Source organism: Ascaphus truei, chromosome 21, assembly GCF_040206685.1.
Source record: "Ascaphus truei isolate aAscTru1 chromosome 21, aAscTru1.hap1, whole genome shotgun sequence".
NCBI lineage: Eukaryota > Metazoa > Chordata > Amphibia > Anura > Ascaphidae > Ascaphus > Ascaphus truei.
In genome coordinates this window covers 31,010,689-31,029,823 of record NC_134503.1, presented here as the reverse complement: position 1 = coordinate 31,029,823, position 19,135 = coordinate 31,010,689, and the positions used below count along the sequence as shown (strand labels likewise).

The window sequence follows — 19,135 nt, the reverse complement described above, 5'->3', positions numbered from 1 at the left end:
CCTTCAGAAAGAAGCATCTTATCGATTAGACTATAGAGTATTGCTGTCAAATGAGATGCCGAATGGGTGTCAAATCCATATACTGTATATGCCTTTTATTAACCATTTTGGTGCTACAGTTCTTCTTGCATTCATGTGCCGGAGAGGCCGTGTAACTCTTCCATTCCTCGTCCAGTCAGATCGTGTTCAGCGCTGAATGGGATTTCCCCAAGAAAACAGGCAAAAAGGACATGATGTACCTACTACGTCGTGAGGCCCTTGGGGTGCCACACCCCGTAGCACACAAGGGTACAAGCACCCCATTAGTATAAATGAATCTTTTACCTTACCTGTTTCAGAGTGTCGCTTGGTGATGATCAGTTATCAGCTGAGCATACAGGACACCCCTGTTGCCGGTAAAAAGGGATTGCCATTTTTTTTTTACGTTTCTTGGCGTGGGGAACTAGAAACATGGGCGTCGACGGTCACCAATAGAGATGGTGTTGTGACTTTCTGTTGGCCTTAAGAGCGCAAGCACTGATCCCCTGGGGCGATTTAGTCTTTGAACTACATCTGTTTTTATCCATTGCAGGAGAGCTCTCCTCGGATGCTGAAGTTAATGTGGGTGACTTTATACAAAGGTTGGTGCATTTTCAAATCCTTACACAATTATTAAATAATTACCAGCCTTCGACGTGAAACCTCCATCTCTAAGTGGGCATTTTGCATAGCTGAGAATTTAAACATTTTTCCTTACAAAATACCAATGTAACTTAGTCCCAAATGTTCTCATTGTTTAAAAAGTGTAGTGCCACAATTTGTTTGTGTTGGGGAAAAATAGATACTTTAAAAAAAAAAAAAAATCTCTCCTTGCCCTGTGATTTTTCTGAAATTATACACACCTCCTCTGTCACAAACACCAGAAATGTGGGCTCTTTTTGCCTTTGGAAGGGGATTTTTCAATGTGTTCCTGCAGCACCGTGCTTGTGATCTGAGGCACGGGGGCATACAGTTACTTGCACAAGGTCCTAAGCATGGGTACTGGGATTTAAACCTAGGTTCACCCTCTCCAAAGGTGGCCTTCAACCCACTAAAGTTCAGCCGATTCGGACATATGGTGTAAAGACTCTGACAAGGTTACCCACTGGTGCACATGAAGCTGATCTCTCCAGGGATCTGTCTGTGGTGACTCCCAGGTCTTTGTGTCATTCTCTTTCTTCCCATTTATGATTTGTATTGTGGGGGTCTGTTCTCTGGTTAAGCAAGTTCTCCACAGGTGTAGCTAGCCTTAGTTTTCCAGATCCCTCATGTGCCTTGAGAGGATAGAATATTAGTGCTGCTACAGTGAAATGTTTTCCTGACCATTCGGTTTCTTTCCAGGTACGATACAGATATTCATAACAGAGGCAGATATGATCAGCAGCCTTTCGGGAATAAATCAGCAGTGCCCCCTGCTCGCCGTTTACAATCGGAGGCTGAAATCTCAGAAATCATCTATGTTGGCTCACCATATCTCAACCAAGAGACCGTAACAAGAGATCCGGATAACCTGACTACTCTACCACAAGAACTTCCACAAAGTAAGAGTTTGATGCGTGCCACTAGTATAGTAAATGTTCACAGTGGGGGTGAAGCTGGTATGGGGAATGTACTCACGTGTGTCTTTACTTTGCTCTAATACGTGCGGTAGAAGGGTTTTGACACTTTGGCTTTCCCACCATAACCATACCGGCTATACGGAATCAGTGATCGATCTAATACCAATCTCAGAATGGGTTCTGCTATTGAGGAATGTTTGCATGCTTCTTTGCATCTAATTACCCCAAATCGTTATCTGCTAGAACAGGACTGGCCAACTCCAGTCCTCAAGGGCCACCAACTGGTTAGGTTTTCAGGATATTCCTGCTTCAGCACGGGGTGCGGTCTGCAGGGGTGCAGCACCTGTGCTGGAGCAGGGGTAGCCTTAAAACCTGACCTCAGTGGCTCTTGGAGTTGGCCACCTCTGTGCTAGAACAAAGAGGTCATGCTGTGAGGGTGGCCGGCTAAGGGAAAATATAAGGAAGTACTTCTTTGGTCTAGGACATTTGGTTAGCGGCCTTTTCACCACAACCAAATGGCTCACCCTGCCGCCTGGATCTGTCGCCGCTTTGTCGTTAAGTTAAGTGCCTTAAATGCCCTACCCTAAGTCCTTACCCTAAACCCCCTACCCTAACCACTAAAACACCTTAAATTAACCCCCTACCCCAAAGTAAAACTTGCCTTAGAAGCGGCGGATGATGTTCCAGCGGCAAGTCGGCTGGGGCAGAGGTTCCATGTGCGGCCAAACGCCGGCGGTCATTTTGTCGTGGCGAGACAGCCGCGACCAAATGTCCCATTCCGGTACTTCTTCACTGCAAACATGGTGGATTTGTGCACTTGACTAGGGCATTTGAACTCAAATACGCTTGGGATAGACATAAGGCTTTTAAATACGAAACAAAGCCAAGCTTCAAATGGAGTTTGAGATTTTACAATCTATTGGAAAATGGGCAGACTGAGTTTGCCGAGGGCTTTGGATCTGCCGTCAAGTTGTGTGTTTCTGTGACATTGTGTAAAGCTGGTTTAGGAGATCTATGAAAGACGTATGGATACACTGATCATTTCTTATCTGTGCTGTACCTTACATGGCAAAGGATCTATGTGTCTTTCATTTTTTTAAACCCACTATAACCTTGGGGTGTCAAGTCTTTGGTATGAAATAAACCCGATTTTCTTAGAATGGCAGTAATGTCGTTCATTAAATTGAAATGTTCATCGTTTTTTTTGTCCATGTGTAATTATCCTCTAGAGTGCTGGGTCCGCCAGCACTTTGGAGTCATGTGATCGCTGCAGGAGCTGCCTAGAAACAGAGCAGGTGCCCATGATGTGCCTGATGTGTGATAACCATGCCATACTAAGTGTCTCATTATAGCACTCTAAAGGTTAATTATATTTGAACCCTTTTTCTCCCAGAGTGTCTGGCAACGGCGTTAAAGAATATTCTGTCTTTAAGGCTACTCTGACTTTTTACATGCTGTTTAATTTTTCAATCAAATCTTATACAGGTAAGTGATCACGATTGGGATAATTTTTTATTTATTTTTCCCCTCAGCCGGACCTCTCTCTGAACCACTTTTCAACCGCATAATTGCACTAAAAATAATCTGATTTAGTATGCAGCTCCTGTTCACTTGCATGTGTAATGTGGAGAAAGCAAAATTTGCTTTTGTATATAATGAAACCAGGTGTCGTCTTTCTCGAGCGCTATTCGGTAGCACCTGAATAATGGATGATCTGTGTGGGGTTAAACCTGCTTATTCGGAGTGACCTGTGCAGTATTGTGAGCAACTGCAGGTTCTTAACTAGTATACAGAGCGATTTCCAGTAGTTAGAAGGAGATCTATTGGCATGAACCAAACTGAGAAACCTTTAGCTGTTAGACCTGGAAATGTTTCCGTTCCCGCTGACCTGTGTATTGGATTAGAGGACCATGCTGGTTACTCCAGAGGAGAAGGTAAAGCATTAAAACCCCTTATTGTGCTTGTTGATGGTGGGTGTCTTGTTGCTTTTGAATACAATATTTCTAACTTTTGCCCAATTCATTGTTCTAAGTCAGTGAGTTGGTAAAGCAGCAGTCCCTCCAAAAAACAAGCATGCAGTTATAACACAGCCTCATTGTTCATGCTGTGCTGATTTATTTCCAACTTTTCATTCTTTCAAAATCTTCATTCTTTGAGTTTTCGGATGTTTAGTAATTCACTGTTTCCATGGCAACCTTGCTTTACCCCCTACAGTGCGCATGAACATACAGCGTACATCATCAGGGCGGGCACGCTTTAGCCCATTATGACGCGTCATGTACTATTACAGATTGCAAGTGAACGGAGTGTCTGTCGGTCTGTCTTGATCCAAAGTACCAGCACGTCACAGTAGGGACCTTCATATATACATATAACTTGTGTTGCATACATACAGCTCAACCCCGTTATAGCGTGGTCCGCTGTTCTTTTTAGAGTCTGTGACATCACACAAACCCTGTGGCGTAGGAAGTAGAGAATTGGTACCAACATATGAAAGGTCCTGGGTTTCAATTCCTGTATGATATGGTAATTTATAAATTATTTTATATAATTTATAAAATAATTTATAAATTAGACATTATAAATAAAATAATAAATACCATATCATACAGGAATCGAACCCAGGTGTCACGCCTGTATGCCCGCAGACCTGGCTAGACCCCAGTACTGAGGTGGGAACGGTATGATACCACACACCCACAGCAGTGGGAGCAAGCCCGTAGTGTGGTATGGCGTTGCTGGGCCTGTTGGAAGAGTTGTTAGTTATACTTGCAACGCTTGGGGATGTCCGTAGGAGTAGTCGTGTCCGTGTGCCTATGTCCAGGAGTCAAGAGGTTAGAATCGTCAGAGTATAAGCCAGGTCCTAGGAAGCCAGAGGTAAGCGAAGTAGTATGCGTAGCAGGGTTCAAGGGATACCAGAGAGCATAGTAGTCCAGGACAAGCAGGGGTCAAAGCCAGGGAAATCCAAGATAACACAGGAGCAGGAAACAACAGGAACACAGAGGGAGCACAGCATAGGTCAGGTACACACAGGGAAACAGGAACTATGCAGAGCGAGGAAGAAGTGGACAGACAGGGGTTATAAAGGAGGGCATACCAATAGGAGAGAGGGGAGGAGTAGAGAGAGAGAAGTGGGAGACGACGATAGGACAGGGAGAGAAGAGGAGGAGACAGAAGGGGCAGTCAGGGGAATGGCCTGGAGGGCTTGGGAGGCAGAGACATGGGGAACAGGATAAGAAGAGCATGTGCGCGCGCCCTCTGTAAGCTGGGGATGCGCGCGCACAGGTTGCAACACAGAGAGGGACCGCACCCTCTTTCCTCTGAACTTCTTCCCCTTTTGGTGGTTAGGCGTATTTCTCTCTCCTTCAGCGAGAGAAACTTGTTGTCTCTGTCCCTGGGAGTTGAGGGCCCCTCTGCTCCTAAAAAAGACTCTTGTCCCACGTCTCCTTGATCTAACTCTAGACTATTTTCCCTTTCTCGTCTTTCCTTTGTATCTTTTCTTTCTGGTGAAGTTCTGGACTTAAGGAGCCTCTCTTTCTCTCTTTCTCTCTTTTTTTTCTAAATCTATGGGGGTATAGTTTGCTCTCTCATCCCTTTTGCTGTGTGCAGATTTTTCTCTATGTGTTGATTTATTGGACTTATTGACCTTAGTAAATTCTCCATGGTGATTATCCTGTTTGGATCTTGTATCTCTTGAATTAGATCTGACATTCTCTCTTCTCCCTTTACTATAATGTGATCCATGATATTCATTATTACCCCTATGTTTGGGCCTCCCCTGATCCCATTTCTTATGGAAGCTTTTATTTTTCTTCCAATCTCTCTCTTCGTGTTTTAAGTAATCCTCCTTATCTCGCTGGAATTTCCCTGAATTGTTGTTATTCACTTCTTTGGCTAGACCAGTGGTTCCCAAACTTTTTCGGTTCAAGGCTCCCCAAGGCGATCAGGATTTTTACGCGGCGCCCAAAGTAAAAACAAAGGTGTATATACATACCTAACAGTTGCAGTGCGCAGTTGGTGTCTCTCTCAGACACTCTCTCTCACACACTCTCACTCTCTCTGACCTCACTCTCTCTCTGACCGCACTCTCTCTCTCTCTCTGACCTCTCTCTCTCTCTCTCTGACCTCTCTCTCTCTCTGACCTCTCTCTCTCTCTCTCTCTCTCAGACCTCTCTCTCTCAGACCTCTCTCTCTCTGACCTCACTCTCTCTCTGACCTCCCTCTCTCTCTGACCTCCCTCTTTCTCTCTCTGACCTCCCTCTTTCTCTCTCTGACCTCCCTCTCTCTCTCTCTGACCTCCCTCTCTCTCTCTCTCTCTCTCTCTGACCTCTCTCTCTCTGACCTCTCTCTCTCTCTCTGACCTCACTCTCTCTCTCTGACCTCTCTCTCTCTCTCTCTGACCTCTCTCTCTCTCTGACCTCACTCTCTCTCTGACCTCTCTCTCTCTGACCTCACTCTCTCTCTCTCTCTCTGACCTCACTCTCTCTCTGACCTCACTCTCTCTCTCTCTGACCTCCCTCTCTCTCTCTCTGACCTCCCTCTCTCTCTGACCTCCCCCTCTCTCTCTCTCTGACCTCACTCTCTCTCTCTGACCTCACTCTCTCTCTGACCTCACTCTCTCTCTCTGACCTCTCTCTCTCTCTCTCTCTCTCTGACCTCACTCTCTCTCTCTGACCTCTCTCTCTCTGACCTCACTCTCTCTCTCTCTGACCTCACTCTCTCTGACCTCACTCTCTCTCTCTCTCTCTCTCTGACCTCACTCTCTCTCTCTCTGACCTCACTCTCTCTGACCTCACTCTCTCTCTCGCTCTGACCTCACTGTCTCTCTCTCTCTGACCTCACTCTCTCTCTGACCTCACTCTCTCTCTGACCTCACTCTCTCTCTGACCTCACTCTCTCTCTGACCTCACTCTCTCTCTCTCTGACCTCTCTCTCTCTCTGACCTCTCTCTCTCTCTGACCTCTCTCTCTCTCTCTCTGACCTCTCTCTCTCTCTCAGACACACACACAGACAGACACTCTCTCTCACAGAGAGACACTCTATCTCACAGACAGACTCTCTCACAGACAGACGGACACTCTCTCTCACAGACAGACACTCTACCTCTCTCAGACAGACACTCTACCTCTCTCAGACAGACACTCTACCTCTCTCAGACAGACACTCTACCTCTCTCAGACAGACACTCTCTCACTCTCTCAGACAGACTCTCTCTCTCACTCTCTCTCTCTCTCTCTCTCTCTCTCTCAGGGAGGGAGGAAAGGCAGGAGATCCGTGCAGGCAGCTCCCTGCACACAGAGACACACACACACACACACACACACACACACAAATACACACACACACACACAATTAAATACACACAAATAAATCCACACACACAAATAAATACACACACACATAAATACACACACACACACACACACATAAATAAATAAATACACACAGATACACACACACAGATGCAGATACACACACACACACACACACACACAAATAAATACACACAGATACAGGGGGGTGGGGGAGGGTATGACTGAACGGTCAGTGCTGCGGGGCCTGTGCCACGTGGGGGGAGGGCCGGTGTGCCACGTGGGGGGAGGGCCGGTGTGCTGCGGGGAGGGAGGGCCGGTGTGCTGCGGGGAGGGAGGGCCGGTGTGCTGCGGGGAGGGAGGGGGGGGGGGTGTGAGGCTGCAGTGCTGCTGGGAGACATCTGTCTCCCGGTGCTGCTCCTCCAGCGTGCGCGCCGGGCCTCCCTCTCTCAGCGTCGGGCACTCAGCGTCGTGAGCCGCGCTGAGCCGCGCTGAACAGATGCACAAAGCCCCTGCATCTGTAATCTGCGCGGCTATAGTTCCTCCGGCCTGGGACATAGTAAGCGCTTAGGTGCTGCTGCTCGCTCTTGCTTGCTACCGCTCGCTCTACCAGGAGCTTTTTGCTGTCCTGGCAGAGGAGACAGCAAGCGCGCTTGGGAGGCGGGTATCACTGTGTTTGTTTGTCACTTGGTAGCTGTCAGTGTGTGTGTGTGTGTGTGTGTGTGTGTGTGTGTGTATATATTATATAATATTTTAAAAATTAAAAAAAAAAGACGTGAGAATAAATTATTTATTAACATTGTGCAACTTTGATAAATATATTCACACGCACACATCACACACACACCACACACACCCATATACACCACACATACATATATACACCACACATACATATATATATATATATATACACACACACACACACACACACACACACACACACACACACACACACACACACACACACACACACACACACACACACACACACACACACACACACACACCAGCTCTATACATACACACACACCCCCTCTGTCCGTCCACCCCCCACTCCCCCCCATCACGTGCGCCGCCCTGCACTGGCTCCGGACGGGAAGCGCGGCCCTCCTACCCCAGCCGCTCCCTTACCTCCCCGGCGCTACCACCCGCTCAGGTAAGTCACTGTGCGTCCCGCCTCAGCCTCAGGCCCACTGCGCGTCCCGCCTCAGCCTCAGGCCCACTGCGCGTCCCGCCTCAGGCCCACTGCGCGTCCCGCCTCAGGCCCACTGCGCGTCCCGCCTCAGCCTCAGGCCCAGTGCGCATGCCGCCTCAGCCTCAGGCCCACACAGGGCGCTTCTTACCGCCGCTCAGCCGGACGCCACATCGAGCGGGCGCCGGGGGGGGGGGGGAGCGCGAGTCTCAGGCCCACACAGGGCGCTTCCTGCCGCCACCTGCACGCCTCACTCAGCAGGACGGCACATCGGGGGACCAAGAGGGCGTCGGGGGGGGGGGGGGGGGAGCGTGAGTCACGGGGGGGGGAGTCACGGGGAACGGGGGGGGGCCACCAGCCGAACCAGCAGGGGGACGGACGCATGGAGGAGGGGGGGGAAATGCCCATACATAAATTATGACAATACATATGCCCACTGCTCTCCACCCCCCCCCCCCACTCCCCTTTCCCCCCCCACTCCCCTTTCCCCCCCCACTCCCCTTTCCCCCCCCACTCCCCTTTCCCCCGTCCCCCACTCCCCTTTCCCCCCCCCCCGCTCCCCTTTCTCCCCCCCCGCCCCGCTCCCCTTTCTCCCCCCCGCCCCGCTCCCCTTTCTCCCCCCGCCCCGCTCCCCTTTCTCCGCCCCGCTCCCCTTTCTCCCCCCCCCGCCCCGCTCCCCTTTCTCCCTCCCCCCCCAAACCTTTACAACAAATACTCACCTATTGTTCCACGATTTATAAATAATACTACCTATTACGCATTTACATCCCGGGCAACGCCGGGTCTCTCAGCTAGTATATACATATATACACACACACACACACACACACACACACACACACACACACACACACACACACACACACACACACACACACACACACTGCAGCCCGTTTTTTCACACACACACACCCCCTGCAGCCCGTTTTTTCACACACACACACCCCCTGCAGCCCGTTTTTTCACACACACACACCCCCTGCAGCCCGTTTTTTCACACACACACACACCCTGCAGCCCGTTTTTCACACACACACACACACACACACACACACACACACACACACACACACACACACACACACACACACACACACACACACACACACACACACACACACACACACACACACACACACACACACACAGTGCTGCCTCTGTCTGGTGGCTCTGTAGTTGCAATGCCGGCCAGGCTGCAGCCCCATTGGATGGGAGCGGTCACGCTTCCCCTCAGAGGTTTTTATTTTTTTTATTTTTTTATTATAGATGAACTAGGAGCCCTTGTTTCCCGCTGCTGGCGGCCCTGATCGCGGCGGCCCTGATCGCGGCGCCCCTCTAGCCAAGCCGCGGTGCACCAGGGCGCCGGGGCGCACACTTTGGGAAACACTGGGCTAGACTGTCTAGTTTTTTCTATAATTTTAAATCCTTTTCCCTAAATTCTGGGGTGTTTTCCATTGGGGTTACTTTTTCCTTAATGGCGTCAATCTCTTCATCAAGTATTTTTAAATGAGTTCTTTGTTGTTTTAGTGCCAACTCGATTCAAAGGAACATTTATCCAAGACAGTATTCCACCTGTCCAGGAACTCTGTATCCTCCAAATCAAATGAGGCTTTTTTTAAAACCCTTAGACCCCTTGGTATCCTACCACAGTCCTTATACTTCTCTAGAAAAGTCACATCTAACCACTTTCATTTATTGCAATAGAGCACGTTCTGCAACATTGGAGAGGGGGGGATAGGAATGTGGAATTGAGAAAAAAAGAAACTTTTTGGATAGACAAAATGAGAACATTATCTCCAAGAGGTTTAAACATGGAAATTGATATTGTTCCTTTTTTATGAAATCACTAATATCTACCTCTCTCTCCCCCTTTTTTGTTTCCGATTGTTATACTGCGAGTTTAATTATAACTCTTATGAATAAATCTATAGTTTATTGCTATCTAGGATGTTCTCAAATATGTCGGTAAAAATGTATTCATTGTTTGACACCCCTCCAATTTAACCTTTGTGTGTGTGTATAGATGAGGAAGTTCATTAGTACCTAGTGGTTGTAATTCACCTCTAACAGTTATCTCTCTAAACTCTGGACAGTACCTTTGTATTTTTACTCCTAGTATAAATCCCAAGAACTTTGTGGCCAATAATAATATATGTATATGGTTCACTATCTTTATTTCTCGATTTGAAGTCTGTGATGTAGATTTTCTCTATGTTATCAATTAATAGGTGATTGATTGTCCTATAAAAATGACATTATATCATGTCAGTTTGTAATACAAGTCTCCATTGAGTCCCCCTTGAATTTACATATCCATTCCTCAATCATTCGGATCAGGATTTTATTGGTAATTGTTTAATTGTATTATCGTTTATGCATTATGTATATATATTAGATGTAAAGTAGGGATAGGTACACTCCTGAGGAAGCCGAACCAATAGACAGGCGAAACGCGTAGAGCTATACCGCCCACAATGTGACGCAACTGTGGAAGAAGGTGCCCCTGTACTCCACGTTTACACCTACGATCTACTGTGACGCTGTGAACGGAAGTGACGACATTGTCCCGCGACCGGAAGTGAAGCAGCGCCGCCTACAAACGGAGGTGGCGATCCAACCGGAGTTCCGGAGTCAGATGGTGTGGTGAGAGACAGCGTGGGTTCTCGTCCAGGCTGCGTCATTTAGCTTTTTAAGCTATAAATGCTGTTTTAAATCTGAGACACTGTAAGTGTGTATTTTACTAGTTTGTTTGATAAACGGTCATTGCCGCCATATCTGTGCTATGTGTGTTTTTCTCCTTCTCTCGCTGAGGTGCTTTCCCTGAAGTTACGGTGACCAGTGATCTCTCCTCATCTGCCTATTTTGATCTCTAATGCCCGAATACTTCTAACTTCTTGTGAGTAGGAATAACAGAGGGGCCAAGTTAAATAGGATAATTCCTAGCACTGTATATACCACTGCACTTAGAATTTTTATGTTCTTTCCCCCTATGCTCCCCCTGGATCGTGTGATACAAGTTCTACAATTTGGGGAAGAGTGAAAACAACCCCACCAGAGGGTAGAAGCTTGGGGGTTTTACATTTGATTTATTGGTTTATTCACTTGTGAGTCATTATATTGCACTATTAATCACAGATTGTCACTTGATATTTAGGGCCTAGCGCCTCGTACACCTTCCTTTGCACATTGGTTTTTTGTTTGGCAACCGCAGATTTTAAAGACTTGAGGATTTTTTTCCAGGATTCTTGTAAGTTGGTGATATGAGAGTCGGCTGCAGGAACACCAGAAGGAGAAGGTGAGAGAGGGAGACTACTGGGGTGGAAGCCACAGTTGATAAAGAAAGGAGACTCCTGAGTAGACTCGTTCCTCAAGGAATTTATGGCAAATTCGGCCCATGGTAAAAGATCCACCCAGTTATTTTGTGAGTCCAAAATGAAGCATCTTAGATACTGTTCAAGAGTTTGGTTCATCCTTTCAGTTTGGCCGTTGGTTTGTGGATGTTATCCAGAGGAAAACAAGAGAGAGATACCCAATCTTTGGGAGAAGGCCCGCCAGAATTTTGAGATGATCCGAGACAATAGAAATGGGGACGCCATGCAACCTGAAGATCTCTTTGGAGAAGACATCAGCCAAGGTGGCAGAGTTGGGAAGACCCTTGAGGGGAACAAAGTGTGCCTGCTTCGAAAACCTGTCAACCACGACCAAAATAGTGTTCATCCCCTTGGAAGTAGGCAGTTCAACAATAAAGTCCATCGAAATGTGTTTCCAGGGTTGTTCAGGAATGGGAAGTGGTAGAAGAAGTCCAGAAGGTTTATGATGGAGGGTTTTACTCTGGGCACATACAGGACAGGCGGAGGTAAATTCGAGAATGTCTTGATTCATCTTAGGCCACCAAAAAGTCAGTTTAATGAGATCTGCCGTCCTTTTGAAGTCTGGATGACCAACTGCTCTAGAGGAATGACCCCAAAGTAACACTTTATGACGAAAACGTGGAGCAGCGTAGAGACGTCCTTCTGGTACCCTGAACCTGCTGGGAATATGCGCTTGTGCCTTGTTGATCTCATCCAACACATTGAAGTTGTTAGCAGAAATTATGCACTTGGCCGGGAGAATAGATTCCGAGATTTCTTTAGCTTCAGTCTCAGAGGCAAACTGACGAGAAAGGGCATCCGCTTTAACATTTTTGGTCCCAGGAATATACGAGATGGTGTAGTTGAAGCGGGAAAAGAAGAGTGACCAGCGAGCTTGGCGGGAGCCTGGGCGACGAGCCCCCTCAATATATAACAAATTTTTGTGGTCAGTGAGAATAGCGATTGGTTCCTTGGAACCCTCCAAAAGGTGTCTCCATTCTTGGAGAGCCAACTTGATGGCCAAAAGTTCACGATTACCGACATCATAATTCCTTTCTACTGCTGAGAATTTCCGAGAAAAAAAACCACAAGGATGGAGTTTCTCTTGGGGAGAAGTCCTCTGGGAAAGAACTGCGCCAGCTCCTACGTCTGAGGCATCAACCTCCAAAGTAAAGGGGAGGGAGGTATCCGGATGCCGAAGAATGGGGGCAGACACGAACGCCTTCTTGAGAATCTCAAAGGCTGAAATGGCCTCAGGTGACCAGGATGAGACGTCGGCGCCCTTTTTGGTCAAGGCGGTGATTGGAAGAGCAATAGAAGAATTTTTTTTGATAAACTTCCTGTAATAATTGGCAAAGCCAAGAAAGCGTTGCACAGCCTTGAGTGAATTAGGGAGTGACCAGTGGAGAACCGCCTTCAGCTTCTCAGGGTCCATGGAAAAGCCTTGGCTGGAGATGATATAGCCTAGGAAGGCCGTGGAAGCCTGGTGAAACAGACCCTTCTCCATCTTGGCGTAAAGACGATTAGAACGAAGCCTGGAGAGCACAAGTTTGGTATGTTGAATGTGTTCCTCCAGATTTTTAGAAAAAATAAGAATGCCGTCTAGATAGACAATGACAAAAGTTCCCAATACATCACGGAAGATGTCGTTCATAAATTCCTGAAACACAGCCGGGGCGTTACACAGCCCAAAGGGCATAACAAGATATTCATAATGTCCAGAATGTGTGTTAAACGCTGTTTTCCACTCGTCTCCTTCCCTTATACGAATGAGATTATAGACACCCCTTAAGTCGAGTTTTGAGAAGATAGAGGCCCCTTGGAGACGGTCGAACAGTTCGGAAATGAGCGGAAGAGGATACCGTTTTTTTATCGAGTCCGCGGAAGTTGATGCATGGCCTCAGTGATCCATCCTTCTTCTTCACAAAGAAGAAGCCAGCCCCGGCAGGAGAGGTAGAGTTGCGGATGAATCTCTTTTCCAGATTTTCCTGAATATAAGTAGTCATGGCCTCGGTCTCCGGGATGGAGAGTGGATAAGACTTAGACTTCGGCAGACAGTCCCATGGATGAGGTCGACAGGGCAATCGTACGGACGGTGAGGAGAAAGAACCTCTGCTTGTACCTTGTTGAACACGTCCAAGTACTCATGGTACACAGCAGGCAGGGACAACTGATCGGCAGGTACGGAGTCCAGACCGGCAAGCGCAACCACGGGAGGATCCACTGGCACAGCATCTGTGGATGAGGGCCACTGGATAGGCAGAGTACCGGACCAATCAATGCGCGGATTATGGAGTTGAAGCCAAGGCAATCCTAAAATAATTTGTACAGAAGGGGATTGAAAAACGTCAAAGACAATTACCTCCTTGTGACGATCGGCCAGGGTCAAGGTAAGAGGAATAGACTCCCAAATGATGAAGGCCGCTGGAGCGGTCGTCCGTCGATGGCCTCCAGGCCAGCCAATATTGCTCTTCCTTCTGACCATGGGAATTTGATTCTCCAATGCGAACTGCTGGTCCAGGAAATTACTGCCCGATCCGGAATCGATGAACGCTTCCACCTTTACGACAAGGTTGGAACCCTCCAAGGTGGCCGGTAGCATGAACTTCTTTGGGAGAGCTTTGGAAGGAGAGGGGTTAGGAGAGACAATACCCAGTAGAAGCCCCTCTACCTTTACTGGGTGTGCCCGTTTCCCGGCTTCAAGGGACAATTCAGGAGACGATGTTCCGAGGAAGCGCAGTAGAAACACAGCCTGTTCTGGTGCTGCCGCGCTCTCTCGGTTGCCTGGAGTTGTTGACTGCCGACCTGCATAGATTCCGGTGCCTCCAGGGCCAGGAGAGGAGTAGTGGGCGACCTGTGACAAACAATAGGGGAAGAAGAACGGGATCAGTGTCTTTCGTGCCGCTGATCCATGCGTATACTCAGGGTAATTAACTCCTCCAGGGACGTAGGCCGGGCGTGAGTAGCCAGATCGTCTTTTAACATATTAGAGAGTCCGTGCCAGTACGCGGCGGCGAGAGCTTCATCATTCCACTGTACTTCGGCGGCCAGTGTACGGAACTCAATGGCGTATTTGGCAGCTGATCTTTGACCCTGAGTAATATGGAAGAGGGAGAAGGCGGCTGTCTCACACCGTGCGGGAGTATCAAACACAAGTTGAAATTCACGTCTGAACTGGTAATCTTGCGTTATCTTGCATTGGCGCTCCCATAGGGGAGAGGCCCAAGCCAGAGCGTCTCCGGCGAGCAGAGCGTATATGTAAGCAATTTTAGCACGACCAGTAGGAAACAGGGAGGGGGACATTTCAAACTGCACCTCACATTGGTTTAAGAAACAGCAGCAGTTGTGGAGGTTCCCATCATAGCGATTCGGAGAGGGAATCCATGGGCCAGGGCTGGCGTAGGAAGTAGCCATTGGTGGCGTTGAAGCCGGAGTGCTTTCTCGAAGGGAAACATTAGTCAATTGCTGGGAGACAGTGGACAGCTGGGTACTAACGAATTGTAAGGTTTCCAGAGGAATAATTATCTCCACCACTGTACCCACCTCAGGGGGGTCTGCGTTTGTTGGGCTCTGCATAATGTCACGTCTGTATGCCCGCAGACCTGGCTAGACCCCAGTACTGAGGTGGAAACGGTATGATACCTCACACCCACAGCAGTGGGAGCAAGCCCGGAGTGTGGTATGGCGTTGCTGGGCCTGTTGGAAGAGTTGTTAGTTTTACTTGCAACGCTTGGGGATGCCCGTAGGAGTAGTCGTGTCCGTGTGCCTATGTCCAGGAGTCCAGAGGTTAGAATAGTCAGAGTATAAGCTAGGTCCTAGGAAGCCAGAGGTAAGCGAAGTAGTACAGCATAGGTCAGGTACACACAGGGAAACAGGAACTATGCAGAGCGAGGAAGAAGTGGACAGACAGGGGTTATAAAGGAGGGCATACCAATAGGAGAGAGGGGAGGAGTAGAGAGAGAGAAGTGGGAGACGACGATAGGACAGGGAGAGAAGAGGAGGAGACAGAAGGGGCAGTCAGGGGAATGGCCTGGAGGGCTTGGGAGGCGGAGACATGGGGAAAAGGATAAGAAGAGCATGTGCGCGCGCCCTCTGTAAGCTGGGGAAGCGTGCGCACAGGTTGCAACACAGAGAGGGACCGCACGGAGCAAGGGAAGATCGCAGGAGGAGCACAAAGCCCAGAGAAGGGGAACGCGCGCCTGACCTGCGACCGTGAGACGGCATGCAAGGGAGGAGGGAGCAGGCGGATCAGGGAGACCAGCAGAGGAGCGTGTGCGCGTGCCCATCGTGGGCTGAAGGAGCGCACGCACCGGTCGCATCACCAGGCACGCGGAACGCCGCGCCGCAGGCACCACGGAGGGAGAAGGCAACGGGGCGGATGCCACCACGGGGGAAGGTAATGCGGGAGAGAGGGAGCGGGGAGGATCATAGGAGGGACTCAGGGACCGGGTGGGTATGCGAGACCTGCGGGGAACGCGCTGCGGCAAGGGGAGAGAGGTGGAAGGCAAAGGAGAGGAGTGGGAAGGAGTAGAAGGGGCAACAGGAGATCGGAGAGAGGGACAAGGAGGGGAAGGAATCTCCTGAGTCGTCACACCAGGACCTTTCATATGCTAGTACCAATTCTCTACCTGCTACACAACTGCCGAGCACGTGGATGCAGCCTGATGAAGCAGGGAGAGGAGAGAGCTGCAGAGCGGCAAAATGTTATAACGCAATCCCAGTTATAACGCGGTCTCATTCTGTGGACCCCGAGGACCGCGTTATAACGGGGTTCAGCTGTACCTATGGGCATGTTTTTGTGTGCATGTGTGTGTGTATATATATATATATATACACACATACACATACACATACACATATATATATATATATATATATATATATATACATATATATATACATATATATATATATATATATATATATATATACGTAATGTAACAAAATACAGCAGGATGTTAGGGTGTATAGAGAGGTATTGGCAGCAGGATGTTAGGGTGTATAGGGAGAGGTCAAGAAAAAGAAAAAAATAGGGAAGCGCAGTAAAACGGGTGATGGTAAAATGACAACTTTATCATGAATATATAACACAAAATAAACAATAAACAACAATTGTTATAATAAAATCAGTATTATCTAATGTCCATATGATTTGATTCACTGGTGAGCGGCGATCGTAGCCGGCTGCTTCAGAAAAAAAGTCAGAGGGATGACAACAGGTAAGTAAACCTGGTGCGAGATCAAAATTCCTGGGACCAGGGTGACGGCCCCAGATAAATGCACAGATCGTGGGTGGATGGAAATGTTAATATGGGGGGAGTATATGGGCCGATAATGAGCCAATGTTGAATGAGCTCACCCAACCTCCAATTGTTGCGATAGAACGGCACGTGGATTCCTCCCCAACCAGCTCCTCCAAGTCTCAGATGTTAGCGACCGACTGTGTCCAGCCCACTGGGTTTCCGGGTATGACGTCACTCCCGGACGTGACGCACTAGCCCTTCCTGGCTGTAACAGGGACTGTTTGATCCTCCTCCGCAGCGTGGATAGCAGACAGACACGCTGATAGTAAAATCCCTGATGAAGCCATTTTAATGGTGAAACGCGTAGAAGGAGGAGCCAGGCGTCTGTGCTTCCATTTGTCCTACTTACTGGATTAATTTAGCACTGCTACGTGCTTTGGAGAGAGCGGCGGTGATTTTACTATCAGCATGTCTGTCTGCTATCCACGCTGCGGAGGAGGATCAAACAGTCCCTGTTACAGCCGGGAAGGGCTAGTGCGTCACGTCCGGGAGTGACGTCATACCCGGAAACCCGGTGGGCTGGACACAGTCGGTCTCTAACATCTGATACTTGGAGGAGCTAGTTGGGGAGGAATCCACGTGCTGTTCTATCGCAACAATTGGAGGTTGAGTGAGCTCATTCAACATTGGCTCATTATCGGCCCATATGCTCCCCCCATACTAACATTTCCATCCACCCACGATCTGTGCATTTATCTGGGGCCGTCACCCTGGTCCCAGGAATTTTGATCTCGCACCAGGTTTACTTACCTGTTGTCATCCCTCTGACTTTCTTTCTGCAGCAGCCGGCTACGATCGCCGCTCACCAGTGAATCAAATCATATGGACATTAGATAATACTGATTTTATTATAACAATTGTTGTTTATTGTTTATTTTGTGTTATATATTCATGATAAAGTTGTCATTTTACCATCACCCGTTTTACTGCGCTTCCCTATTTTTTTCTTTTTCTTGATCTTTCACACCAAGGACTGGGGTCCCTTGTATTGGAAGCTGCAATTATTTTTTTTTTTTTTTTTTTTTACATACTTGTGTTTATACCTATAGCAAGACCCTTCATGCTCCGGAATGGTTCATGTCACTTTATAATCATTTGTATATTTTATTGACATTTATTCATTGTAAGGTTTTTTTTAATTCATTTTAACAAAAGTTAGTCAAGTGTTTCAGGATTTAATTATCTGGCGCACCCACCCACCCCTTTTTTTCTTTCCATAGGGAGAGGTATTGGCAGAGGGAGGTGGTGAGGCCACTTCTATGGATCGGGGAGACATGTAGAGTTCTGTGTTCAGTTCTGGAGGCGATCTCCAGAAGGCCATGAATACATTGGAGATTGTGGCTTTAATCAATGCAGTTGTGTTAACACTACAGTAACCAAGGGGTTCATTTTCATTTTAATAATCCCTATTTTCCTCTGTCTCCTGTGAGGTTACTGGGGACAATTTGTCTTGGCATTAATGGGCCACTAAAACAATGAAAAAGCTATGTTTATAATAGTAGTTGTCAGAGATGGATTCTCGTTTTCTATTAGCAGAAATCAATCATTTGCCATTCTTAATGCCGACACTAACAGTCCACTAGTGATCTGTATAAGGAGTTGGAAGTCAGTTCAACGTAATGTTTCTGAAGGCATGACTATAAATAACCAAAGTAGGGTTTGTCTCAGTACAGAATTTATTTTCCCTCTCTCAAGCAGGAAAACCGCCGCACGGGAACAAACGATGACAAAGAAATATATCAAATAAAAATATCACTTGTGGGCAAGTTTGAAAGGTGGCTTGTCCAAAAATACTGGAGAAAATGGTGAAAGGTGCAACGCGCGCGAGAATCGTTGGTGAGGAAGAATGTTATTTATGACCTGACTGTTACGTCATTTTTTCGAAATTTCACTCCAAGTATTCACCAATTTATATTCTATTTCGTAAAAAAAACTGGGGAGGAGTATTGGGAGGGAGCACCCTTCCAAGGATTTTTTTTTTTTAGGAAATAGAATATGAAATAGTGCAAATTGGTGCAAATTGGTGCATGCTTGGAGTGAAATTTATAACAAATTACGTAATGGTCAGATCATTTATAAATAACTGACCTGCAGTCATACTGTACATGGCGAGCAATACTGATCTTACTGCTCCCCCAAATTCCAAGATTGTTGCACCCATCCTCGTCCTTTGCTCTCCCCTTAGGCTGCGGTCCCAGTCAGCACTGCAGCACGTGCGCCCGGCGGGGGGGGGGGGGAGCAGCGGGATCTTCACGTGCACAGGGCTTCACCGCAAATCGCGGTTTTGGGAGAGAGGGAGAGATAGCGACGGGAGGGGCGTGGTGGTGGTTTTGTGGGGGCGTGGCCGTGGCCTCACGCGGCTGGTTCGCCCTCATTGGCTGAACCGCCGTCGGGAGCA

At 47.9% G+C, this 19,135-nt stretch overlaps 1 protein-coding gene across 3 annotated transcripts in view; it reads left to right on the top strand.

Moving 5' to 3' along the window:
- The window catches only part of CDK5RAP2 (CDK5 regulatory subunit associated protein 2), a 197,756-nt gene that overhangs the window by 110,265 nt on the left and 68,356 nt on the right, over positions 1–19,135 (top strand). For all 3 annotated transcript variants that reach the window (XM_075579451.1, XM_075579450.1, XM_075579452.1), the window contains 2 exons: positions 572–620; positions 1,360–1,559. In XM_075579451.1, the coding sequence (XP_075435566.1) occupies positions 572–620; positions 1,360–1,559 (249 nt within the window). The remainder of the gene's footprint in view (positions 1–571; positions 621–1,359; positions 1,560–19,135) is intronic.